At 44.6% G+C, this 27,738-nt stretch overlaps 1 protein-coding gene across 6 annotated transcripts in view; it reads left to right on the top strand.

Moving 5' to 3' along the window:
- The first annotated feature begins 279 nt into the window (after window positions 1–279).
- Window positions 280–27,738, top strand: part of AFDN (afadin, adherens junction formation factor) — a 213,834-nt gene continuing 186,375 nt past the window's right edge. For all 6 annotated transcript variants that reach the window (XM_065400880.1, XM_065400877.1, XM_065400878.1 and 3 more), the window contains exon 1: window positions 280–387. In XM_065400880.1, coding sequence (XP_065256952.1) covers window positions 280–387 — 108 coding nt within the window. The remainder of the gene's footprint in view (window positions 388–27,738) is intronic.

The raw sequence follows: 27,738 nt of genomic DNA on the forward strand, positions 1-27,738 counted from the left end.
CGGCGCGCACGGGACGGTGTGTGTGTGTGCGAGGGAGACACCGGGGCAGGGGAAGCGGCTGCGCTCGGCTCCGGGAAGACGCTGCCGAGCAGGAGGCGCCGCCCCGGGTCCCCCCCTCCCCGCGTTATCACTGAGAAGGAGGGAAAGCGCCGGGCGCGCCCGGGGACTGGGATAAAAACAATCAAATAACGAGGAGCGCCCCACACCCCCCCCCCCCGACCAGGAGACCCCCCGGCGGAGAGGCCCCGGCACCGAGCGCCCCGGAGGCAGCGGCGGAGGATGTCGGGCGGCGGCAGCCGGGAGGAGGAGCGGCGCAAACTCGCCGATATCATCAACCACTGGAACGCGAACCGGCTGGACCTGTTCGAGATCAGCCCCCCCACCGAGGTGAGACCCCCCCGGCCCCCCGCCAGGGGAGGGCCCGGCCTCACCGCGGCCCCCTCTACTCCTAGCACCTGTGCCCGGCCCAGCCCCCCCCTCCCCCCGCCGAGAGCGGACCCCCCGCCCCATGGCCCGGCCGCTGGGACCCCTCCCCCCGCGAGGTGAGACGCCGCGCCCGGCACAGGCCGCGCCCGCCCCGCCCCGGGTCAGCCTGGCGCGCCCCTCCCCGATACCCCGGCCCCTCCCCGAGACTCTCCTTCGGGGCGGGGGGGCGACACGGGGCAGCCTCCCCCGGCTCTGCCCAGAACCGCGGGGCGCTGTTGGGAGTGCTGGGGTTGGGCGGGAGGGGAGGGGAGCGGAGGAATGACCTAGATCCCCGCCCCCTGCCCGAAGGTGACTCTTCCCCTGGCCGAGGTGGGGCTGTGCCCGGGGGGGGGACGAGGCGGGAGTGATTTTCGCTTTTAAAATGCCCCGAGAGTCTCTGGTGAGGGGGCAGGTTTGCGACGGAGAAGAGACGGGAGAGATCACAGGACAACCCACCCCCCGGCCCAGTGGGAACAGGGAGGGACCCTCTGGGAGAGGTGCTGCCAGGGGCTTCAGGGTGATGCAAACAGGAGGACTGGTGTGGGGGGCTGTGCTTTTTAACGCTTAGGGATGGGTGGGCAGCGGCCGGCGAGGGAAACGCTGGGAGTGTGTTAAATGTTTCGCTTTGTGCGGAAAATGCCCCTTTTAAAACGCAGCTTCCTTTACTTCACAACTCAGGGTGAGCTGTTGGTGAAATCTCCTGTGTAGCTTTCAAAGGGCGTGACGACGGAGCCTTTTTGGCTCAATGTGTTTGAAAACTTTGAGGTTGCCAACGTTCAGTTTAAAGTAAATATCGGGCAGATTCCTAGTCCCGAGAGTTCACATGTTGTACCGGAAAAACACAGTGGGTGATTTCTTCCTAATGAAATGGGCGTTTTTTAATGACTGGAATGAAGCTGGAGTTGTTTTTTAAAAAGTAACATTCAAGCCACACCCCACCGCTACCTCTTGTCATATTCACATCAGCTGGTCAGTGTTGTGTGTCTGGTTTGAAAGGGTGTGGGGGAGGGTTTGGGTAGGTAGGTTATAGTCCTATTTGTCTGACAGTGCGGTCCCTGCTCATAGGGTGGAGACTGATCATGTGCATGTTTCCAAGGAAAAGAAGGAAATTAACACTAGCTTTTGGCCTGGGCCTGTTTGTGGTTGTTTATTAACAAAGATCCCAGAAAGAATCTTGCCTTCTTTAAATTGCAGTCCCATTTTGAGTTCCAAGTACAGACTAATATAGAGGTGGGGAAACCATGAAAAAGCTAAAAGCAATCTAATATCTTGAAATTATTAGAGCTTGAAAAAAGTAATATATTTAATTGGACGTGGTCTGTTCTGTGCACTGCTGTGAACTTTTCTTGTACTATTAATATTACCAAGATAAGTGTTCTGTGTAATTTGTGGTATCTTGCCGCGTTTATCGTAATTCCAGCTCTTTGCTTTTTATTCACAAGATCTTACAAAACACATTGATATCCTATAAAAAGAACAGGAGTACTTGTGGCACCTTAGAGACTAACAAATTTATTTGAGCATAAGCTTTCTTGGGCTACAGCCCACTTCATCGGATGCATCTAAGTCTCTAAGCCACAAGTACTCCTGTTCTTTTTGCGGATACAGACTAACAGGGCTGCTACTCTGAAACCTGATATCCTATAGGCACTTAAAAAAGTAGGTGCTACCACTAATGCAGTTTTCATAGCTTGTTTTGGGAGCAAAGCACTCTTCCAATGTGGACCTGTTTATTCCTGGGGGAATTCTGTGCACCATGCAATGCAGAATTTGTGCAGAATTAACGTTCTGCACAGAATTTAATTTTTCCTCACACAATTGGCACAGTGGAGCTGCTGGTCGCCACTAGGGGCTGGTGCACCTGGCAGACCCCGGCTCCCCAGCTCACAGTGTGCCTGCGCGGGAGACCCAGACAGGTTGTAGTTCCTGAGTTTGCCAGCCCCGCTTGGTCACATGGTGCGGAGCTGGAGCTGGCACGCGGTGCCCAGTGGAGAGAGGCAGGAGCAGCAGATGGGAGCTGCAGGGAAAGGCTGCTACTTTCTGGGAGGGGAAACTGAGGGTAAGTGTGGGGGGGCCTGTTGGAGGTGGGGGGCATGACTTGAGCTGTTCCGCAGGCAGCCGAACCTTTAAATTGTGCCGCGTGTCCCCCGCCCCCCCACTATGAGCAGGTATGGGTCATCTCTGCCTGGTGGGACAGTAATGAAGCTGTGTGGAGTGGAGCCTGTTGCGGGGCTCTGGGGGAAGGGGGAGCAGGAGTCTGGGCTGGAGGGGCCCCACACAGCCTCCCACCCTCCTTCCCTGCAATACCCCCGTCAGAGCTTGAAATATGGTAGCTCTTCTGGAGGCAGGGTGAAAAAACGAGAATCAACTAAAAGACCCAAGGGGCAGAGTTTTCCCCCAAGGTGTGCCTAGCTGTCACATGTAACACACCCAGACTGAGGTGCCCAACAAAAGCATAACAGAAACTGGGTTGTCACAGGGGTTTCTTTAACTCTCTACTGCTGGGGCAATCTTTTTTTGTTGTGTGCATTGTTACATACATACATACATGCTGACAGATACTTCCAAATAAATTACCAAAATAATTGAAACTGGGGAGATTATATTGTGGTGTTTTGACAAATAAGATATGCAGATCTGGATGCAGAATTTTTAATTTTTTGTCATAGAATTCCCCCAGGAGTAACCTATAGGTTGACACAAAATATCAGTAGTTGAATTTTTACCTATTCCCTGTTGTCTCCCCCAGTGTTTAATATCTCATCTCTTTCTTCCCATTTAGGGCAAATTATGTTTGTGCAGTGTTATTGTGCTAGTGACAGCCAGCTTGAAAAAATCATTTCTTTAGGTTGGCTTTGCACATTTGCCATGGAGATTTACCAGTCCTTGCATATAAGCTATTTGATTGCCCTTTATCATGATTGTAATGAGAAATTATATTTTACTCACTTTGGACAAATAGATTTGCAATTTAGGCCCAGATACTGCAAATGTACATGCTTAATTTTACTACTGTGAGTAGTCCCATTGATTTGATTGTGAATTGTAGTGCTATTTTATAGACATGTAGGCTGGGATTTTCAAATGAGCCTGAAGACAGTACAAGCTCGTGTGTGGACCAGAAATAATCAGTTTTAATTCACACCTGGTGGTGTTTCGGTGCAAGTCTGGGTGGACACTCTTATTTTGGAATGTATGTTATTTCAGTGCAAGTTTGTGTGGATCAGTCCTAAGGGGATTAGCTGTCCAAATTCCATTGGCCGTTTTCACTCCCTTTGGGCTTTTTTGAAAATCCTAGTTGTAAAAATGAAACAAGTCATCCACAGGGTTTTGGACAGTGTGATCCATTGGGTAGGGTGTGGAATTTGGGTTCTATTCCCAGTTCTCCCTGGCTTGCTGTTTGATCTGAGCAAATTACTTAACTTCTCTTGGCTTCTGTTTCATAGACATGCTGTGTAGATTTTTTTGTGTGTGTGTGTGACATTTTGCTAAAGGGCTTTAAGTTCTATAGATGAACTTTTACTATGTGAAATACAATCAAAATACTTCACAACTTTCAAGATTTTTTGCCAAGTAAAGTGAATACTGCACACTTAGGGGTTCATATTTTGTTACACTGTGAACAAGCCTCTTTAAATACAAATGTTTTTACAGAAATACTGTGTGGACTTATTGAAAGCAAGGTAACATTTACACCTAATAGCATTGTAGGTATTTACATAGTTTTTTAAACATTGTGTGTTTCAGAAATCTTTTAGTAGTCCATGTTACTTATTAGTGCCCCAGATGTACAGCATGTGACACTTATAGGTATCAAATAAGATTAGGTTCCTGACCCAAGAAGTTTACAAATTAATATAAAATACTACATGTTATGACTTAATTTAATATCAGTGCAACTAACATAAACTGAATTCTTAAGTTGTCAAGATCGATGGAAATAGTGGAATGCTATAATTTCATAGTTCTAAGGAATTTTGCTTTGCTGTGGTTCATGCAACATTGAGAGACTTGCTTGAATTTGGATTAAATTACAACTAATAATTGTTTTTAAAAATATAGTTTACTATTCAACAACATTTTAAAGAATGCTAGGTCATCTAAGGCACGGCAAGTTGGTTGGGACATCTGGACCAAATAATGTGTATATTGTGGTTTGAGGAAATCAATAAAGAATCAAGAGTCAAAAACAAAACAATTCCCTTCCAGAAAGAAAATGGAACTAACAAATTCTTGTACTCTTAAAATTTTGCTTATTTGTTAGTCTATTGCTTGGTTTCTGTCTTATCTATTTAGAATTTGGGCTTTTTTGGTTTGAGCATTGGCCTGCTAAAACCAAGGATTGTGAGTTCAATCCTTGAGGGGGCCACTTAGGGATCTGGGGCAAAATCAGTACTTGGTCTTGCTAGTGAAGGCAGAGGGCTGGACTCAATGACCTTTTGGGGTCCCTTCCAGTTCTATGAGATAGGTATATCTCTATATATTTTTTGAACACGTCACATTATGTGCTTGGCTATCACCCAGCACAGTTGTGCTTTGAGCTTGTTTTGGTACTTTGGGTACCATAAACCAGATAAAAATATTATTCAATAGCAAATATATATTTTTTAAATTGTGTGTAGGTGGGGGGGTGCCATTACTTAAATTCACTTCACTATAAGAATTTTTCACTGCTAAGTTTTTGCAATGAAAATATTTACTTTTACAGCATGCTATTAAATTTTTGAAAGGAAACATGTTCATTGGACCAAAGAGAGAATTAAAATGACTCCATGGTCTAGTGGTTAGGGCACTCACTTAGAAGGTAGGAGTCGCAAGTTCAAATCCCCCTGCTCAATGGCTTATTATTTATACGAAGAGGAACAGCTTCATCAGGAAAAATTTAGACCTTCCTAGAATATCCCATGGCTAGGGCCCTACCAAATTCACGGCCATGAAAAATGCATCATGGACTGTGAAATCTGGTCTTTTGTGTGCTTTTACCCTATACTATACAGATTTCAGAGGGGAGACCAGCATTTCTCAAATTGGGGGTCCTGACCCAAAAGGGAGTTGGGGGGGGTCACAAGCTTATTTTAGGGGGGGTCATGGTATTGCCACCCATACTTCTGCGCTGTCGTAAGAGCTGGGCAGCTGGAGAGCGACGGCTGTTGGCTGGATGCCCAGCTCTGAAGGCAGCGCCTCGCCAGCAGCAGCGCAGAATTAAGGGTGGCAATACCATACCTTGTCGCCCTTACTTCTGCGCTGCTGCCTTCAGAGCTGGGTGGCTGGAGAGTGGCAGCTGCTGACTGAGGGCCAAGCTCTGCAGGCAGCAGTACAGAAATAAGGGTGGCAATACCATACCATGCCATTCTTACTTCTGCGTTGCCCCCGGCGGAGGCTCTGCCTTCAGAGCTGGGCTCCCAGCCAGCAGCCACCACTCTCCAGCTGCACAGCTGTGAAGGCAGCGCCGCCACCAGCAGCAGTGCAGAAGTAAGGGTAGCAGTACTGCAACCTTCCCTACAATAACCTTGCAAACCCCCCACAACTCCTTTTTTGGGTCAGGACCCCTAAAATTACAACACTGTGAAATTTCAGATTTAAATAGCTGAAATAATGAAATTAACAATTTTTAAAATGCTATGACCATGAAATTGACCAAAATGGACGGTGAATTTGGTAGGATCCTACCCAGTGGTTAGGGCACTCCAGTGAGAGGTGGGAGACCCTAGTTCAAATTCCTCCTTCACATCAGCCAGAAGGGGGAACTGAACTGGGTCTCCCACATGCTGGGTGAGTGCCCTAACCACTGGGCTAAAGGTTATAAGAGAGGCATCACCACCACTATCTTGTCATTGTCCTCTGGTTATTTAGTCAATCTAGCCAGGGTCAAAAGAAATATTTCATTTAACCAAAATGAATTTTTTCTTGACTTTTTTGATTCAATGACACTTTTTTGAATTTTCAGTTTTGGTTCAGCTTGACCTGAATCTTCTTTTGATTTTTTTTTTTTTCTCAGAACTGCCAGCAAACTGAAAAATCAGTTATTTGCCCAGCTGTAATAGTGTACCTCCTTTTTTGTAAAGCGCATTGAAATCTACTGATGAAAAGCAGTGTGTGTAAAAACTAGACGACATTATTGTCTTGATGACAATACATCTTTAACTTTACTATGCATCTTACTCTCAAATCAAAGTGAAAAAGGCTAAAAGGATTGTGGTTTTCATAATATTGATAATTCAGCTTTCTTATCCTACATAGCTATGTTACATATTGAGTTAGATTTATTTTTGGAGAAACGTTTTAGAGCAGTTTTAAGCTTGCCCGAGGGCTGCTGAGTAGGATGGTGGTCTTGAACCAAAATTTATTTTATTTAGAATTTCCAGAAAAACTATTTTAATCTAGTGACATTTTTATTCATAACATATATTGTAATTGTCATGTGTGTATCTAAGCTTATGCACAACTTTGGTTAATCTTGTATTTGTTTTATGTTAAATCTAGCTTCTGAAGTCAAATAGATGGTCTTCATATTTAATAATTACTGTTTTTAAAAAGCAAACTGCTGAAAAATTGTCTAGTTTCATTTAAGTCAAATATTAGAGACTTTTGCCTGCAGATATCAAATCTGCCTTTGTAGGTTCAACAGCAGCATATGTTAGGCTAACTCTGACTGGTTCAGATCTCAATATTGAGGGGTTTTGTTGTTGACTTGATTTTTGTTGTTGTTGCTCATTTGGAGACCATGTAAGTGCAAACAGAAACTTGGTCTAGGCAGTACATCTCTAAATTTACAGAATTGGTTTTTAAAGTGTGTGTGTGTGCACACACATATCTGTTTAGGAAAAATGGTGAGATGTTGATTGGATGGCATGGGGAGGGGATTGGAAATGAGATGTAATTTTTTACTTTTAGGTGATGGATTCAGATCTGATCCTGGGTGACTGATAGAGGTTAAAAGTCATTATCATTTGAGGGATGTCTGATAGAGCTTATATGAACGTGAGTTGATAGGCCTTTAGAACACTTAAGAATTTTTCAAATGCATAATTCCCAATGCATGCAGCTCCATTAATGGTAGCACCGATGGAAGCTGAATTATAGACAAGTATTGTGCACTTTTTACCACTTTGTTATCCAAACCTGCACAGAACAAGGTAAGACAACATGGTGTCAAAAACATTTGTATCTTTTTTGTGCTTTGTGTACACTATAACTTCCACCCCTTCTACCACTTGAGGAGCTTCACTAGCTAGAAATTATGGGTCTGAAAAAGCTTAAACCTGTGTTTACTTTAAGATTGCTTTCAGAGATTTCCAAAAACAGAATGAACATGGAAAATGAATTCTCTTTGCAGGGAATCCCTGAAGATTGAGTTTTAGAGAAATTGGCAAAGTGGAAAATCTTGAAATGCAGCTACCTGTGCTGTACCTATTCTTTTAATGAATAGAAGACTTTACAGAAATTTCAGTCTGACATCTTTTACCGTTTTACAAAAGATAAAAGTGGTGATACCTTTTAAAGTTATTGTTTAATGATTTTTAGTTCAGTTACATTTAAACTTGTACTATGGAATTACTCATTTGGCTCACCATTGATTCACAATTTTGCATGAAAGCTGGGTTGAAAAGCTAATTTAGGGAAAAACAGGTGATGAAAGTCTGCTTGATTACATTACACAAGCTTCTTATTAACTGAGTAAAGTGAATGTGTAGTCTTTGCAAACCTAACATTATTGTAAGCTGCCTTGAGAACCATAATAAGTGTAAGTTCTTGACCGCTATGTAAAGCATAGCAAAGGCAACATAGCAGTGGCCTGAAGGTTTTTCCTTGTAAGAAGATGCACTACGTTTCTCTCTGAATATTTCTTATGTAAGTTACTTCTTGGGTTAGTGGCTAATTAATTCTGTAAGGTTCAGACAAATACTTTTTTAAAGAATTCCCTCCTGACGGGTGAATCTGTTATTGACTAAAGTGCTACTGACTCAATTGAGAAAAATGAGCCCTTTTGAAATATTAGGGTGTTATGTTTGTACAAATGTGCTTTTTCTGACAATAAAACATGAGACTTCTTGATGTCTTCTATTTAAAGCTGGCTTAACAAAATAAAGGAAATGGAAGACCCTTTTAAATTTTATATATAACTGTGCCCCAGTAATGCAAAGATATCGGAATAACGATTTTTATGTCCCTCTTAATCAAAAAGAAATGTGCCCAACCAGATGGGTTATGAAGATCATCTGAAACTTAAAATAATTTTGAGAATTGAACAGACTGACCATATTTCATCTTGACTTGTTTTAATTTTAGTAGTGTAGATAGCGAGTATATGTCTGTGAAGGAAAACACTCTTGCATTTAACGTTGTTGTGTCAGAATATTCTTTTATTTGAACAGATGCTTTATTAACTAAGAAAAGTAAGGGGGTGACTCACAAAACCCGGAGAGGTGTGTGAGAGAAAAATTCCAGTTTGGTTGGCAAGTGTGTTATGTTGCTGAAGGTGGAGTAGGAAGCCACAGGATGAAGTAGTAATTTAATGATATGCCATGCTGTCAGTGAAGTTAGGTATGTAGGAGGGCAGATCTGTTCAAAATAAATAAATAAAAAAATAAAACTTAACTATTTTAAACTTCAATGGAAGTCTCTTGAAATATTTTTAAGCAAAATTTACTTATGCCTAATATATGGCAGAGTTTTTATGCATAATACAGTTATGTAAAGTTCATTTCAGTGAGCTAAAAATACAGGAAATGTATGAGAGATTTTACTGTTAACTTGTAAATGAATTAGTAGAGTCTATTGACTTCTACTATTGAAATTGTTGCCCCATTGTTGATATGGTCATGCAGATACCACTTTTTCCTCAATATCCGTTTTGCGTTAAAGATATTGCTGATAGTCAGCTATATTAAGTGTTAAAAGGATGCTTAACCACATTAACTGAAGACGAGAAGAGATTGCTAGACATGTGAAAAGGTTCAAGAATTCCCAAATAGCTGGAGAGTGAAATTTCACTGCTTCTGCTCATAATGGCAAATATGAAACTGTTATGACTATCAGTGTCACTCCTGCTTTTCAACATACAGTGTCACCTGCTCCTCAGATATGCAGTAGTCATAGTTCTGTGCCCAAAATATGGGTAATTCCAGGCAAACAAACACCAACGCAAAATTTAAGGTTGAAAAATAAAATACTCCAGAGTCAAGAAATGCAGAGGTAAGGCTGAGTGTTCAACCTTAACTCTGCCCCGTTAGATAATTTGTCTTATAAAATATAATCTTGTGGTAGTGCTACAGTCAACTTACTTGTCCATGTTACCACACCCCTGTTATCCTCTCTGAATCACGCTGCTGGCTCTTTCTGCTCCACTGCATTAAATCCAAGCTGCTTGTTGTCCCATTGGAAGCCCAGCACAATACTTGCCACTACAGTAGAACCTCAGGGTTATAAACACCAGAGTTATGAACTAACTGATCAACCACACACCTCATTTGGAACCAGAAGTATGCAATCAAGCAGCACTAGAGACCAAAAAAAAAAAAAAAGCAAGTACAGTACTGTGTTAAACATAAAGTACTAAAAAAAACAACAAAAGTTTGATTTTTTTTTTTTTTTTTACAAGGTAAGGGAACTCTATGCCTGTTTCATTTAAATTAAAATGGCTAAAAGCAGCGTTTTCCCTCTGCATAGTAAAGCCTTTAAGCTGTATTAAGTTGTTCAGTTGTAAACTTTTGAAAAAACAATCATAACATTTTGTTCAGAGTTGCAAATTCATAGATTCATAGATTCTAGGACTGGAAGGGACCTCGAGAGGTCATCGAGTCCAGTCCCCTGCCCGCATGGCAGGACCAAATACTGTCTAGACCATCCCTGATAGACATTTATCTAACCTACTCTTAAATATCTCCAGAGATGGAGATTCGACAACCTCCCTAGGCAATTTATTCCAGTGTTTAACCACCCTGACAGTTAGGAACTTTTTCCTAATGTCCAACCTAGACCTCCCTTGCTGCAGTTTAAGCCCATTGCTTCTTGTTCCATCCTCAGAGGCTAAGGTGAACAAGTTTTCTCCCTCCTCCTTATGACACCCTTTTAGATACCTGAAAACTGCTATCATGTCCCCTCTCAGTCTTCTCTTTTCCAAACTAAACAAACCCTATTCTTTCAGCCTTCCTTCATAGGTCATGTTCTCAAGACCTTTAATCATTCTTGTTGCTCTTCTTTGGACCCTTTCCAATTTCTCCACATCTTTCTTGAAATGCGGTGCCCAGAACTGGACACAATACTCCAGCTGAGGCCTAACCAGAGCAGAGTAGAGCGGAAGAATGACTTCTCGTGTCTTGCTCACAACACACCTGTTAATACATCCCAGAATCATGTTTGCTTTTTTTGCAACAGCATCACACTGTTGACTCATATTTAGCTTGTGGTCCACTATAACCCCTAGATCCCTTTCTGCCGTACTCCTTCCTAGACAGTCTCTTCCCATTCTGTATGTGTGAAACTGATTTTTTCTTCCTAAGTGGAGCACTTTGCATTTGTCTTTGTTAAACTTCATCCTGTTTAACTCAGACCATTTCTCCAATTTGTCCAGATCATTTTGAATTATGACCCTGTCCTCCAAAGCAGTTGCAATCCCTCCCAGTTTGGTATCATCCGCAAACTTAATAAGCGTACTTTCTATGCCAATATCTAAGTCGTTAATGAAGATATTGAACAGAGCCGGTCGCAAAACAGACCCCTGCGGAACCCCACTCGTTATGCCTTTCCAGCAGGATTGGGAACCATTAATAACTACTCTCTGAGTACGGTTATCCAGCCAGTTATGCACCCACCTTATAGTAGCCCCATCTAAATTGTATTTGCCTAGTTTATCGATAAGAATATCATGCGAGACCGTATCAAATGTCTTACTAAAGTCTAGGTATACCACATCCACAGCTTCTCCCTTATCCACAAGACTCGTTATCCTATCAAAGAAAGCTATCAGATTGGTTTGATATGATTTGTTCTTTACAAATCCATGCTGGCTGTTCCCTATCACCTTACCACCTTCCAAGTGTTTGCAGATGATTTCCTTAATTACTTGCTCCATTATCTTCCCTGGCACAGAAGTTAAACTAACTGGTCTGTAGTTTCCTGGGTTGTTTTTATTTCCCTTTTTATAGATGGGCACTATATTTGCCCTTTTCCAGTCTTCTGGAATCTCTCCCGTCTCCCATGATTTTCCAAAGATAATAGCTAGAGGCTCAGATACTTCCTCTATTAGCTCCTTGAGTATTCTAGGATGCAATTCATCAGGCCCTGGTGACTTGCAGGCATCTAACTTTTCTAAGTGATTTTTAACTTGTTGTTTTTTTATTTTATCTGCTAAACCTACCCCCTTCCCATTAGCATTCACTATGTTAGGCATTCCTTCAGACTTCTCGGTGAAGACCGAAACAAAGAAGTCATTAAGCATCTCTGCCATTTCCAAGTTTCCTGTTACTGTTTCTCCCTCTTCAGAGTTATGCACAACCTCCATTCCCAAGATGTTCGTAACTCTAAGGTTCTACTGTATTTATTTACCTGACCTAGTCTCTTATTGCCTAATCTCCTCTACCCATTCTGTTCTAGCCATTGCTGTGTCAATATACCATTTGTTTTGATTCTTGCAACTGTTTGTACCTTTTCCTGTGCTGCTCCCTAGGGTAAGGAATTACCTTCCTGAACTGCTGTCATTCTTTAGTTGTTTAAAACCCATCTTAAACCCCATATTTGCCACAATGCCAACAAGAAATGAATTGACCAAGACTCCTATTTAATGTTAAAAAAAATATGCTACGCATACACTTTCAGGAACTATGTAATCTTGTCTGCTCTCTCCTTGTCCTCTACTCTTTCGTAACTTCATTGTTATAGTTAGATTGGAAACACTGGGATGGGAACAGAGATGTATTTGTGCCTGGTTGGTTGGTGGGTGGCCTTTTTTTTTTAAATGGGACTGTATGTTGCCTTGTGAACGTCTTGAAGATGATTTATTCAGCATCTAGGAGACAACATATAATCTCTCAGTGGAAGAACGATGTCTTCACAGTATGATTTAACAGCGTTGCTTACCCCTCAGTCATTGAGTTGCAGCCAGACCTCAGTTTTTCTTCACTGGTATGGTAGTCTGCCCCCCTGGTTAAACTACCCCCCCCCTTCCAGGTTAAACAAAAATCCCAAAACAAAGGGTTTTTTCCCAAAAAGTCTTTTACTATTTTTGGGCCCCAGCTCTCTTGTCAGTCTGTGACCTTTTCCCTTGCATTAGGAGGTTGACACTCCTTTGCCCCTTCGTGGAAGGGGTCTCATGCTGCCTCTAGTGGCACTGTGGTGCCTTACCGGCAGCTGTGCCCTTCCTCTACAAGGGACTCCAACCTTGGGGTCCACAGCAGTGAAGTGGCTAATTGTGCCACACTCATGTTCCTATTTCACTTCTCCCCCCACACCTCCCGAACTACTTTTTTGCCTGGCATGCTTTCTTTACTGCTGCTTACGCCTTCTGCCCAGCTCTTCCTCAGAGCATCTTTAGCCCAGTTCCTTATCCTTGTTCCCTCTCAACCGGGAACCACATCTCAGGTCCTACCCAGACCTTGGTCACCACATCACTGGAGAAGCCCTATGAACAAGCTACAGCTCCCCAGTTGTCTATATTGAGCAGAAGAGAGTTCTTTTATTATTCTCTTTCCCAAGAGGTCTTTCTGTGGTCACATGTTTTCTCTGGAAACTACAGCCTTCAGAATACCTGTCTGTAAAGGACCAAACTGAGTAACAAAAGTGCTCAACCTAAGGCTGTGGACTTAAACGCCTCAACATACCATGTTATGTAGGATAACTGGAAAATCTGCTGTGTCAGGAAAGTAATGTCAAAATGTTCCCAGAGTTTGTCTGAAGTTTTAAATAATTAATATTTTGACTTGTTTTTATTTTTGCGTGAATCATAAAAAAAGAGAAACTCGATGAGAGCATGTTACTGTGTGATTAAGGACGTTATATACTCTTCTCATGTAGACTAAGAAACCTATAACATCTGTTCGAGTCATGAACCTTTCTGGAGCAGAGATTACTACTCATGGCTACTTAGTTCTTGCCAAATAGTCTAGTTGCTTCTTAGTGTGGTCCAGTATATTTTTGGATTGGACTGTTATCAGTTTGTTTTATTCTCAAGAATTAAGTGTTAAATGTACTAAAATGCATATATTTGTGATAGCAAATGAGCTGTCACAGCCATTGATTAGCAACCAGATGCTTTTCCTTCAAGAGTGATGTTTGTCTTCGTCCTAGTCCATTATACATAGGCTCCTGTGATTCTGCTGCCAAAGATTCTGCCATTTGCAGAATCAAAGTTTCATTTAAAAACTGTAAATGTCTAGCCCCTCTGTTTAGAATGTGCATTAGGAATATGATGTGATACAGTTGTTTTTTTTCTTCTGAATCTACGGAAAGCTGGGAACAATAGCTGTGAGCTTTATGATCTGCCTAACTCATTTCAATTTAGTGTTCACTCTGAAACCTAATTTCCATTTAACTGTCAGCATTAATCATTTCACTCTCCTACATTTTAACAAATCACCCAGATAGTGTTTATGTAAAACTATTATTATTATTGTAGTGCCTAGGAGCCCCAGTCATGGATCAGGACCCCATTGTTGGATACAGTGATGGATGTTTGGGGCAGGAGTGGTAGTTGAGTAGCTGGTTGCTGTCAGAAAAGATTGAGGTGGGGAAATATTAGTTCAGTCTTCACAAAAAATGTTCTTGTTTGTTTGTCCAAAAAATAAGGGGGAAGCAAATATGTATTTCATTTTTCTGATGTCAAAACCCTGGGTGGTAAAAATAGAAACTGTCCCTTACTCAGTAGATTAAAACCTCCTGATTTCCTGTGACAACTTATAAAATGCAGTTATGTGGTGTTAATATCAAAATCTTCTTTACATAGAAAATTTGAGGGTGCAGGAAAACAATAAAATTTTCAATTTTTGAAAATTTGTTAATCAATACAACATTTACTGTACTAATTGTTTTATTATTTCTTCATACAAGTTCAAAACCAAAGGATTTTATTTTAATTGGAAGCAGAATAATTATTGCAGAATAACAATTACTCTTATTCTGGAATAGAGTGCCCTTATGGGAAGCTATTCAGGAATAGATAATGAGGAATAGTTTATTTCACAATAGATATGTCGGTCATTTCCCCCATGTAGACAAGGTCTACATATTTGCAGGATTAGGACCCAAGTTGTTTTCTTCACTCATATGTCTGTTTATTTTTATTTTTTGTTTTTAACATTTTGTAACTAGAGTTAAGTAGTAAGTTACTGACAGATCTTCCATTAGAATTTCTTGGTGAACTTTTTTTTTTTTTAATGCTTGCCCTGGTCATGGGTGAAAACACTTATCTGCCCAAAGGTGAGAGCACCTTCATAGTAAAACAAATGAAATAGCAAATGATTCATTTGTAGGTTAGGCAAGTATATGTTGCCAAAATAAGTTGTCCTTGGTTGTCCTAGCAAGCTAGACAGAATTTAACTACTTAATTTTAATGGACCCCCCACTAGCATTTTTAAAGTAGCTGCCCCCCCCCCCCCCCCGCTAGCTTGACAAGCTGCCTTTTGTGTTTAAATCCACACTGAGATGTTTTCTTACTGCTAAATGTAATCTTACTGGTGTTTTTAGACTTTTAAACAGTGATTTATTATTTTGCATTATGTATACTATGGTATTGCCTGGGAACCCCAATCAAGGCGCAGGGCCCTGTTGTCCTAATAGCTGTACAAAAAAGTGAGAAGGAAGACATTTCCTGCCCCAGAGAGCTTATAGTCTACATTTGGTACAAAAGGACACACTCTAAGAATTATACTCTTACCAATAACTTAGATTAACATTTTGAAAAATCTTTTTTTTCTTAACGCCATATAGTCTATTTACTAGCTTGTACTCAAAATGCACATTTTAATGACTGGTCACTTCTGCTTTGTGGTTCACAAGCATTAGAGCAATGCTGTTTAGGTCCAGACCTGGAGAGGGATATTCAATTAAAAGTATTCACAATGAAACGGAAGAAAAGAAAATCTTTCGAATATAAAACACTGTAAATCTTTCCGAACATTTTTGGTATAAACTACTTGAATGTACATTTAATCTAGTAAAAAGCCAAATCTCGTAAAGAGCACAGGTGAAAGAGATACTTCTTGCTATATTAGTAACTATTATATCAAGCCCATCTTATTAATCTTGGCTCAATTAATAAAAAAGTGTGTCTGAACAGTACATATTTCTTGGGCCTGGTCTACACTACGACTTTAATTCGGATTTAGCTGCTTTAATTCGAATTAACGCTTGACCCGTCCACACAACGAAGCCATTTAATTCGAATTAAAGAGCCCTTTAATTCGATTTCTGTACTCCTCCTCGACGAGAGGAGTAGCGTCAAAATCGGTATTGTTAATCCGAATTAATGTTAGTGTGGCCGCAATTCGAAGTTATTGGCAATTCAATGTTATTGGCTACCCACAATGCAACGCTCTGGAAATCGATGCTACTACGGTAGCTTGGACGCACACCACCGAATTAATGGTGCCTAGTGTGGCCGAATACATTCGAATTTATAAAATCGGTTTCCTAAATTCGAATTATATAAATTCGGATTAATCCTGTAGTGTAGACATACCCCTAGTGCTGCATTCTCTGGGAGAAATGTGGAAGGTAGGAATGTAGTAAATAAGATTTTTTTTTTCCACATTCCAATTATGGAAGAATTAAATGTAAGTATCTCTTCTATTTTATCCATATTTAAGATATAACTTTTCATAAGAAATGCGTTCTATAGCAAGCTACATTTGTACGGAGGGCTGTCTCTTCCTGGGAGAAGTACTTATAACCTGAAAAATTAGTCAAATTGTGTAATGGTGTTTAATTGGCATTTTAAAGTTTACATTTTTTAAAAGATTATTTTATAAATCTGGCAAGTAAAACAAATTACTTAACCCTGATAATTTCTGTTTTGGTGGACTAATTTTTTTCCTTTTGTAGATTTAGGGGCAGCATTGTAGCTTTTAACTTACAACAAGGAAACTCAAAAGATAACATGTGTTACCGTATATGCTCGATCATAAGCCGGTTTGTTTATAAGCCGACCCCCTTCCCCCAAAATGGATAAGTAAAAATGGAAAATTTTTATAACCCGTTCATAAGCCGACCCTATAATTCAGGGGTCAGCAAACTTTGGCTCTCGGGCCATCAGGATAAGCCACTTGTGGGCCGAGATGGTTTGTTTACCTCCAGCGTCCGCAGCCACGGAGGTAAACCTAAGGAAAGAAAGTGTCCTGGGGCGCGCCAGCTGCTTACCCTGACGGGCCGGGACAGCAACTGGTGGGGAAATTTTGTGGGGGGGGAGAAGCTGGGAGTCAGGGGAGTAACGCCTGGGACCCCCACACTCTCCCCATCCCTTCCCACCTTATCTTGGGAGGATGCCTCTGGCCTGGCTGGAGCTGCTCCAGCAGACTGGGCAGTGCGGCCGCAGCCCGCTCCGGCGGGCCAGACCGGGTGACATGGCCGCAGCCTGCCCCGGCGGGCTGGGCCGGGTGGCGCTGCCCCGGCGGGTTGGGCTGGACGGCGCTGCACAGCTGCAGCCTGCCAGCCCCGGAGCTGCAGCTGCTTTGGAGGCTGGGGGAGAGCAGCGTGGCCAGAAGTGGAGAGACTCTGGCCCCGCCTCTTCCTTCTGGTTCTGCTGCCTCTCCTTGCTCCCTCTGTTGGGGGGAGGGGCTGTGTCCCACCTCTCCCTCTCTATACCTGTTCATAAGCCGACCCCCTTCTGTGGTGCTTCCCTTTTTTACTAAAAAGATTCGGCTTATGAACGAGTATATACGGTATTTAATCTTAATGTGACATACACTGTCATCTAATTCCATTAGTTTTGTTGAACACTGCCTTTTTAAATTAAGAGGAAAGAATTTAAAAAAGAGCTGAACAGTTCCAAAGCAAGGAATGAAAGACGAGATCTCTCTATCTAAATGAATGGTATGGAGTTGTAGAATGTGTTGAATATTTCAAATTGTGTGTAGTATTAAAACTATATGACCTTAGTCATTGCAGGGCACACAAGGTGTAATTCAAGAGCTTTATGTTGACCTTGATGCTCTAGTCTGTCATTTTCAGACAGGTAAGGATTGATATGCTGTGATGTTTTGGGGGTCAGCCCAAACTGGTAAGGTGTTGTCACTGCCTGCCCTGTAGCCCTGGGTGTATTTGTGCTGTGCAGCCTTGATTGAGTCCTGGCCCCAGCAGCATGCTTACAGCACAATAACCTCACCCTGGTTTTGGTTATTCCTCACAGGGTGACCCCAACACCCTCCCAGTCCCAGATTTCCCCAAAACTATCTGTCTTGTAGGGTCCAGCCCTCTCGTAGAACACTTAAAGAAGTTTAGTTCGCTGCTCCCTTAAAGAGATGGTACCCAGCAGCTGATTACCTTAACTGGGGTTAACAAACCCTCTCTTGTAATCAAAACACTGAGTTGGTTTATAGTAAAAGTAAAACAAGTTTATTAAACAAAAAGACATAGGTTAAAGTGATAGAAAGTATAAGGAATAAAGACAGAAAGGGTTACACACAAACAAAAGTAAAAATACGCTTCTAAGACTAAAACCTGATATAACAAACTAGATTCTCTTTTCTCAAAGAAATATTTCTCACCAAGGCTGATCACACTATCTGGCCAGGACCATTCACAAAGCTCAAAGTGCTCAGTTTCTTTGTCACTTTAGGTGAAGGATACCAAAATGGCTTTTTCTCTTCTCATATTTTCCCAAAGTTAATTGACCCTGCTTCAAGAGGCAGGAAGGCTGCCTGGGGGTGCAGTCTCCATCCCTCATTGAGATTAAATGGTCATCTTTTCCCACTTGCTCTCCTGATGGCTCATTTACTTTGCCCATAAATATGCTTTTTTTTGTCTTTGATCATACCTTGCTTAATTTACATTGGAGATGCATTCAAGCAGGTGGAACGACATTCTTCGGTCTGGAGCAGGTGTGGCTTAGGCTTTGCTTGCCAAATACATTTTAAGAACCTACTTCCAGCACATATCTATAAACTCATTTGTGCATTTACCATACATCTGTCAGGCAAGAATACTAATGATCAGTGAGTTATTAGCTTTCCAGTTATATATTACTACTTGCTACCTTTTGGGTATATACCATGACAACAGTTTGCTAGCCGTTTGGGGGGGGTGGGCTGTTAGCATCACACATGCATTCTATAAAAAAAAACATAATATGAATAAACTAGTTTTATGCTCTAGCTTGGAGTACTAGTAGGTGTAATCAGTTCACTGGAGCCAGTAAGAAGCATCTGAAAAGCTAGTCATCCTTTTGTAGAGTAATTGACACACCTCCATTAAGGTATTTTTGAAGACGTTGAAGTTTAGGTTGCAATCTGCCATTACCTTTTAGCCTTTTAACAGGAAAAATGCAGTGGTGTTTTTTGTTGTTTTTTTTAATCTCTTGTGTCTCCTAGAACTCTTGTCAGGATTCACAATAAGAAAGGAAGTCTGGCTTGTTCCTCTGTGTTCTGGTTATTGGCTGTCTGTCTAATCTGAATATAAAGGGCTTTGACCAAAGGTGGTCTCCAGGGAGAGGATTGTTGGTCATTAAAAGAACATTTTAAACAGATTTATAAATGGATTAGTGTTGCTATTACAACATATTATTGATTCTTCTATACATAGATTTTTCTAAATATGTAAAACTGTTTTTAGTGGAGATGTAACCCACTCAATTTGATGTTGTCATAGCGTGGCCCTGCCTATTGGCATATAACATTGGAGGTAATCCTAGCTCTTACTTGTTAATTAGTAATTCTTTGGTGAAATGATTGCAATTTTTAGTATAGCAAATTCAACAGTATTCTCCATATGAGATACCACATTTGTATTCTGAAAAACAGGTTTCTCAGTGGAAACTAATCAAAGGTGTGTAGTCCTAGAATGAGAGCAAAATTAAGGTTATAAATAAAGGTGAAACATACATGAAATTCTTCAAGCTTGAGCTTTTAAGGTGAGACTGAGTTGTGTTCAGATACCATGATGATGGGTGGCAGAACAAAACTTTGATAGCAGTAGATCCATGTCATAAGTGCAGTTTATATACGTTGTAGGTAAAACAACTGTATCTCACAAAAAAATGTATAAGCTAATATAACTGACTAGGAAGTAATTATTTACAGAAGTAATTATTTATAATTTAAATGTGGTTAATTGATGTGAAAAGCAGTACAGTATTAACATGTAGATTTAAAACTGAAAACTAATGAGTACTGTAATAAGTACCGAAGGAAAATGTGCTGCAGCAGTCTGAATGTGGAAATGTGAGGTTTTTAAAAACCTAGTAAAACTCAGTTATTGGGGAAACTAAGTGTCTGTTTTAATTTAAATAAATGTGCCACTTCCTAGTTTCCTGATGAACTCTTTGATTGTGCAAACTGTATACTGTTTATATATCTCCCCATGTGGAAACTCTTATACTGGAATTGTTGTATCCACATGGGAGTGTATTTGTACTGGTTTGGTTCTGTTGGTAAACATCCCTGTGTAGAATTAGTCAGGGTGAAAAATAGTTGCTGGCATTCCCCTGCCTGCATTGCCATATCCTACAAATGTGCATATCCTACAGCTTAAAGAAATAAATACTTGTCCAGGACACTGCATGAAAAAAAAAATAAGACAGCAGGAATGTGGTTTAATTAGGCCACACCTGTATTAAGTAACACATCTGGGAACTATGAAGCAATAACTTGTCCAGTGCAGGTCATCCTTCCTTTGTAATCCAGTCCACCAGGTCCCCATGTCATTGTTGGGGACCCCACTACTCTCCCTGTGTTCTAGGATTTCCGTGGTGTGGTTATGTCCTTGCCGTAGCAGACATTAGGAACCCCAACTCCACTCCCCACTTTGTTTGGGAGATCCCTTTTCCTAATCCACTTCCCGTTCTGGTTTGTCAGGGAGCCAAGCCCTCTGCACTGGGCACTGCCAAGTTCTGGCAAAATGGATTTTACAACCTAACCTACCCACTGGGTCCCTTGGCTGCTGAGAGGAAGGCAAAAACCCACAATGCCCAGGCTGATTTGGCAGCGAGGGAACAATTCTTTCCCAGCCACAGAAAGGAGACTTGCCGTGGTGCCCACAGCAACACCCCCAAATCCAGTCCTACTCTCTCCTCTTCCCCGTCTTGGGGGAGTGCATTTTCTTCCCAGTGCAGAATGGTGCCATAGGGAAGTGGGGAGAGTGTATAAGCCCTGTGTGTCTCTTGCTCTTGTATCTTTTTACATTTCCTGGCTTCTCTCCCTCCCTCCCTCCCTTAATAGATCATGTTGTAACTTTTCTGATATTCTTTTCAGTGTTTTTCCTTTTTTTTTTTTTTTTAATTTCCCCTCTGCCCCCTACTTCCCTGTATTTAGTCTCATATTTACCCTCCTTCTTCCCCCCAGAGTATATCATTAACATATTTCTCTTTTCTAACTTGCACCTTAATTCTCTGTTTGCAACCATCACCTCATATAGAGCTTAGAAATTAAATTAAATTAATGGAGATATCCTATCTCCTAGAACTGGAAGGGACCTTGAGAGGTCATCAAGTCCAGCCCCCTGCCTTCACTAGCAGGACCAAGTACTGATTTTTGCCCCAGATCCCTAAATGGTCCCCTCAAGGATTGAACTCACAACCTTGGGTGTAGCAGGCCAATGCTCAAACCACTGAGCTATCCCTCCCCCCTAATGTTACGACAGATGTGGCAGCTAAATGTCTAAATCTACAAGCTGAAGAAAGATATGAAAAATGACACCCCCTCCCCCACATTGTCTAGGAACAACTACTAGTTCAGGGGTCAGCAACCTTTCAGAAGTGGTGTGCTGAGTCTTCATTTATTCACTCTAATTTAAGATTTCGTGTGCCAGTAATACAATTTAATGTTTTTAGAAGGTCTCTTTCTATAAGTCTATCATATATAACTAAACTATTGTTGTATGTAAAGTAAATAAGGTTTTTAAAATGTTTAAGAAGCTTCATTTAAAATTAAATTAAAATGCAGAGCCCCCCTGGACCGGTGGCCAGGACCCAGGCAGTGTGAGTGCCACTGAAAATCAGCTCGCGTGCCGCCTTCGGCACGCGTGCCATAGGTTGCCTACCCTTGAACTAGTTGAAAACACTCTTCCCTTCCCCGCCTCCCCTGCCCCAAACTGCTGTCAAAGGTTCTTGGGTTCATATGAAGGTGCTGTCTCTGGGCTGTCCTCAGGAGTTTCATGTTTCATATTAGTCTTTGATTAATAGGTGGCTAATGAATTTGAAGCGCCACCAAATCCCTTTGGCTGCTAGAAGGAAGGAGGAGCATTTTCACTCTTCTGCTCCTACTCCCAGAGCTTTTGGACCACAGTGCGAGTTGGCAAAGAGTTTCTGCCCTTTCTTAGCTTTGATTGCTGTACCGTGGTGTATCTCTGACATGCTAATACAGTGATACTCAGACCTCAGTGGTTCAGGAGCCAAATTAGCAATCAACGTTACCCAAAAGCGCTATAGTAGCGTGAATTCATTCTTTATTTTTTTATATATATAACATTATTCTCAGAGCAGAATGACTGACCAAGTATTATTTTATCAACTACAATTGGTTAATAATGTCGTAAAAGCATCCTGATTGGTTAATAACGGTTAATAATTAAATCACAGTGTTTTAATATGTACTGCAAAGAGCCATAGGAGACACATTAGAGAGCTGCTTGTGAGCCTCAGTCTGAGTATCACTGCTCTAAAGCTTCTCCCGTCCTCCCTTTTTGAATTTCTTCCTTTGTGGATAGCTTTGTTGCCTGCCTTCATTGGTGTTAATAGCTTTCTTAAGTAGCAGAAATCATATTGACCTGATTCTTGTCAGTGTTATGGCCTCCCAAGGGTTCTGAATAGTAGCAGTAAAAACTGACTAGTATCTTGTCAACATTTACTCTTTTGCAGCTTGGGAAAATAATGAGCAGCAATAAAGATACTGGAACTGTCTGCCTGGTGACTTAGAACTTCTGGCCTTGGAATATATGAATCTAGTCTTCAGAGTCTTAAATTTCCCTGTTGGAGCCCTAATAATTGCTTGGCTGCCTTGCCTTTGAGTTCTCCTGTTTTGGCCAACCTGGGTATTCCCTTTGGCGGTTCAATGAAGCTATTCTCACTCAGAGCAGTTGAAATGGTTACTAATTTGTCTTCTACTTAATGTTCTGAGTTGTTTAATCAAATATTGCTTCCTGTGAAGTGATCTAAGTCAAAGCTCCTTTATGACCCAAATATCACTTGCAAATACATAAAGATCACGGAAATTGTTAAATTGAATGCTCCTGAACTTTGCTTTCTTCTTCAAGTGATTCTCATGTGTATTCCACAATAGGTGTGCGTGCACCAGTGTCGGAAGTTTTTTCCCCTAGCAGTGTCCGTAGGGGAGCGCCCCTAGCAACCCCTGGAGTGGCGCCTCCATGGTGTGGTATAAGGGGCGCTGCGCGCTCCTCCCACCCTCAGTTCCTTCTTGCTGCCAGTGAAGGTGCTTCGGAACTGCTCTGCTCCAGCTTTCTGGAGCTCGTCCCCAGAACTCTTGTTCGTTCAGTGTATGGTACCTGTAGTTAGTTAGTTTGAGTAGTTTAGTTTAGCTAGTGCACCCGGGTCGGGGCATGCCCCGCGCCCTGGGTTTTAAGTTGTGCGACACTTGTAGGTGACCTATGCCAGTGAGTGATCCGCACGTGGACTGTTTACGCTGTTTGGGGGAACCCATCTCAGCGATCGCTGCAAGCTTTGCAAGTCGTTTAAGTCTCAGACTGAGAGAGAGAGAGAGACATTAGGCTCCGGGCTATCCTGATGGAGTCGGCGTTGACCCCAACTCCGGTGTGCTGCTCTGAGTTGGCACTGGGCACCGCAGTGTTGGTGCGTGGTGACCCTTCGGCGCCATCTACTAGTCGGCACCGCTCCCCATCCACGGGGCACGCTAAGAAGAGGCCTTCTTTGCCGCGGCATCCGAGTAAAACTGGGGCAGAGGCTAGACCCATATTGGGCAGTCCTCGATCCACATTGGTCTCTAGGCCACTGACTCAAGTCAAGCGGAGTAGCCTGGCCTATTCGGAGCAGGCTTCCCCGGATGCCTTGTAGGCGGCCAGGGACATTATGTCCATGCTGGTACCAGGAGCACCGCCAACATTGGCCCCACGCTCCAGAGGCAAGCCGCCACTGGGATCTCCGCAGTCGCCCCTGATTCGGTACCGGTCTCGGTCGAGGGAACGTTCCCAACACCGTTCGTCGCTCAGCGACTGTTCCGTGCGTAGTCCACGTGGGTCGCCGTCGACTCCCCCCAGGTTGTCTGGCTGGGTTCCGTCTGACAGAGTCTCCAGGCACTGCTCCGCCACGAGGAGCGAACACCAACGGGACCGAGGCAGATGACGCCGTAGGGCCTCGTCTCAGAGGGCCTATCATAACCGGTCGCTACACGAATGTCGACGCCGTTCCCGTTCGTCGTCTCGCTCCAGGACCCCGCCACGGCATCGCTCCTGCAGCCCCCAGTGTGGATTGCTGGCGATTCGCCATTGCGGATCTGCCCGCTGGAGCTGATCGCTGAGCAGCTGTTACTGATGGTACTGAGGTCGTGGTCTTGAGGTTGGCACCGCTCCCGGCACCGCCGCTCCTCCCAGTCCAGGGACAGCGGCAGGTCATACATCAGCCTGGCCTCCCCATCCATAGATGGGTCAGGCCAGCCAGGCCAAACAGCCTGCTCCGCTGGTGCCACAGCAGGTGCAGTGGCACTGGGCCCCGTGGCTGCCACAATGGTACCAGTGGGCACCGTGGCCATCGATGCAGCCCCCAGTGGGGGCTCGCTCGGTGGCCGGAGCCTCAGAACAACCGTCAGCCTCCCTCTCCCGGCCTCTGAGGAAGGAGTTGGTGGGACGCACATCCTCAGCGCCGTGCCCGGAGACCGACCACGGACGGTGGTCCGGAGGTGGAGCCTCCGGTGATGGTGGACACGCAAAGTACTGCGCCTGCCTCCTCGCCCTCCCCGATGAGGTGATTTACGGCCCCTCCTTCCCACAGGAGGACTCTAAAGCCCACCAAGAACTATTGAAAAGGGCGATATCAAGCCTCCTCCTTCAGGCAAAGGAGGTGGAGGAGCCCTCGGACTCCCTGTTTAATGTCCTATCCACCTCGGTACTGGGCAGGGTGGCTTTGCCCCTCCATGAAGGGGTGGTGAAAATTTCAAATGCTCTGTGGCAAAACCTGGCGTCGTTGGCCCCCATCTCTAAGAGAGTGGAACGCAAGCATTTTGTGACCGCCAAGGGGCATGAATACCTATATACTCACCTTGCCCCTAACTCCATGGTAGTCGAGTCGGTCAACCACAGGGAACGGCGGGGCCAACCAGCCCCTACTTCAAAAAATAAAGATTCAAGGAGGCTGGATTCATTTGGAAGGAAAATTTATTCGTCCTCGAGCTTCCAGTTATGGGTGGCGAACCATCAGGCTCTCCTGGGCCAGTATGAGTTCAATCTGTGGGGCTCTTTGCCCAAGTTTGAACTCCTTCCTGTCATGCTCCTGGAGGGAGTCCTCGAAGCGCTGGTGGAGGAGGGTACAGCGGCTGCCAGGGCAACCCTGCAGGCAGCGTTGGATGCAGCGGACACGGCCGCACGGTCCCTGGCCTTACCTGTGTCCATGAGAAGGGCGTTGTGGCTCCTGCTCTCTGGGCTGTCCAGTGAGGCGCAGACCTCCTTGCAGGACCTACCGTTTGACGGCGAAGCTCCATTTGCAGAACAGACGGATATAAAACTGCATGGCCTGAAAGACTCCCGCACGACGCTTCAGACTCTGGGTCTCTATGTTCCGGCTCCGGCTCGACCTAAGTTGAAGCCACAGCAGGCTCCCGCCCAGACCACCAACTCTAAATACGAACCCCCTTATAAAAAGTCGTGGGACTATAAGAAGCGCCCGCAGAGGCAGTCTCGGCCTGCCCCCCAGCCTGGGTTTTCCACGGGCAAACAGGCAGGGAAACAGCGGTTTTGACGGGATGCCCGGGGGCGCCCTACCAGTTCTCATCAGGGATCCACCCACAATAAAGCTTCTCTTCTCCAACCGGTTGTGTGCTTTCCTCCCGGAGTGGTCGAGGCTGACCTTGGACCGATGGGTCCTCAACACCATTTCCCGGGGTTACACCCTCCAGTTTACCTCCACCCTGCCCAACCACCCTCTGCCCCCGTCCCTCCTGGGGGACCCCTCTCACAAGACTCTGCTTGAGCAGGAGGTGTGACGGCTCCTTGGCCTACGAGTGGTGGAAGTGGTACCAGTGGAGTTCAAACCCAAGGGGTACTACTCCCACTATTTCCTTATCCCGAAGGCCAAAGGGGGGCTCAGGCCCATCCTGGACCTTCGAGGCCTGAACCAGTACATGGTGAAGCTCAAGTTCCGCATGGTCTCCCTGGCCTCCATCATTCCCTCCCTGGATCCCGGCGACTGGTACGCCGCCCTCGATCTGCAGGACGCATACTTCCACATCCATATATTCAAGGGGCACAGACGCTTCCTCCGTTTCACGGTTGCGCAGGAACACTACCAATTCGCAGTCCTCCCATTTGGCCTGTTCACTGCCCCCAGGGTATTTATGAAGTGTATGTCGGTGGTGGCGGCCTACCTCAGGCGCCGTGGGGTCCAGATCTTCCCCTATCTGGACGACTGGCTGGTCAAGGGCAGCTCCCGGTCGCAAGTGCGGGATCACGTGGTGCTTTTGTCCATGTGTGCCACTTTGGGCCTGTTGGTAAACGACACCAAAGTCCATGTTAGTCCCGGTACAAAGCATGGAGTTTTATCGGGGCGGTCTTAGATGCCATGTCGGCCAGAGCTTGCCTCCCTCCCACCGGACAGGTGTTCGAGACCCTGAAAAGGGTCATTGATACGGTCACAAAGTTTCACAGCCAGAGCGTGCCTCCAGTTCTTGGGTCACTTGTCGGCGTGCACATATGTGGTCTGCCATGTCAGACTCAGGATGAGGCCCCTCCAGCTCTGGTTGGCCTCGGTGTTCTTCCAGGCCAGAGACAGGATGGACAAGGTCCTCACTGTGCCAGAACCGGTGATCATCTCCCTATGATGGTGGTCCTCTCCCAGGAACATGCTCTACGGGGTCCCGTTCAGAGGCAGGCCCCCGTCAATGGAACTGGTGCCCCTATCATCGGATCTGGGATGGGGAGCCCATGTGAGGGACATTCAGACCGAAGGTTGGTGGTCTGCGCAGGACCTGGCCCTTCACATAAACGTCAAGGAGCTCAGGGCGGTGCGGCTGGCGTGCATTCGCACCTGGAGGGCCGGGTGGTCAGGGTTCTCACGGACAACACGGCCTCGATGTTTTACATCAACAGGCAAGGAGGAGCCTGATCCTCTGCAAGGAAGCCCTCAGCTGTTAGACTTCTGCATAGCCCACAACATTTGCCTACAGGCCTACCACCTACCGGGCGCCTGGAACTTGTGGGCAGATCGCTTGAGCAGGGACTTCTCCTCTCAGCATGAGTGGGCCCTTCACCCAGAGGTGGTGTACAGGCTTTTCCAAGAGTGGGGAACGCCCCAGGTGGACCTGTTTGTGACCTGGCAGAACTGTCGCTGTCCTTGGTTCTGCTCCGGGGGGGGGGGGGGGGGGGCTGGGATGAGGCGCTATCTCCGATACCTTCCTCCTGTCCTAGTCAGGCCGGTTTCTATGCCTTTCCCACTGATAGGCAAGGTCCTGGAAAAGATAAAGATGGACAGGGCCCGGGTCCTCCTGATTGCCCCAGTGTGGCTCAGGCAGCATTGGTACGGGACCCTTGAGCCTGGCGGTCACCCTGCTGTGGCCGTTGCCATCCTGCCCGGACCTGCCCTCCCAGGACCAGGGCCGCCTGCTCCATCCCAACCTAGCGGCACTCCACCTCACGGTGTGGCTGCTCAATGGTTAGGCCGGGAGTAGAGGACACGCTTGGAAGGAGTTCAGTGCGTCCTCTTGGAAAGCAGGCGACCCTCCACACGCCAAGCCTACTTAGCAAAGTGGTCTCGGTTCTCCCGATGGGCGGATGAGCGGGGCATTTTCCCCTGTGGCTGCCCCGATCCAGCTCATTCTGGACTACCTCCTTCACCTTAGAGCCCAGGGCCTGGCGCCCTCGTCCATCAAGGTGCACTTGGCGGCCATATCGGCCTTCCACCCGCCAGTGCAGAGCCACACAGTATTATCCCATGCTATGACTGGCTGATTC

The sequence above is a fragment of the Emys orbicularis genome, chromosome 3, assembly GCF_028017835.1.
Source record: "Emys orbicularis isolate rEmyOrb1 chromosome 3, rEmyOrb1.hap1, whole genome shotgun sequence".
NCBI classification, from domain to species: Eukaryota; Metazoa; Chordata; order Testudines; family Emydidae; genus Emys; species Emys orbicularis.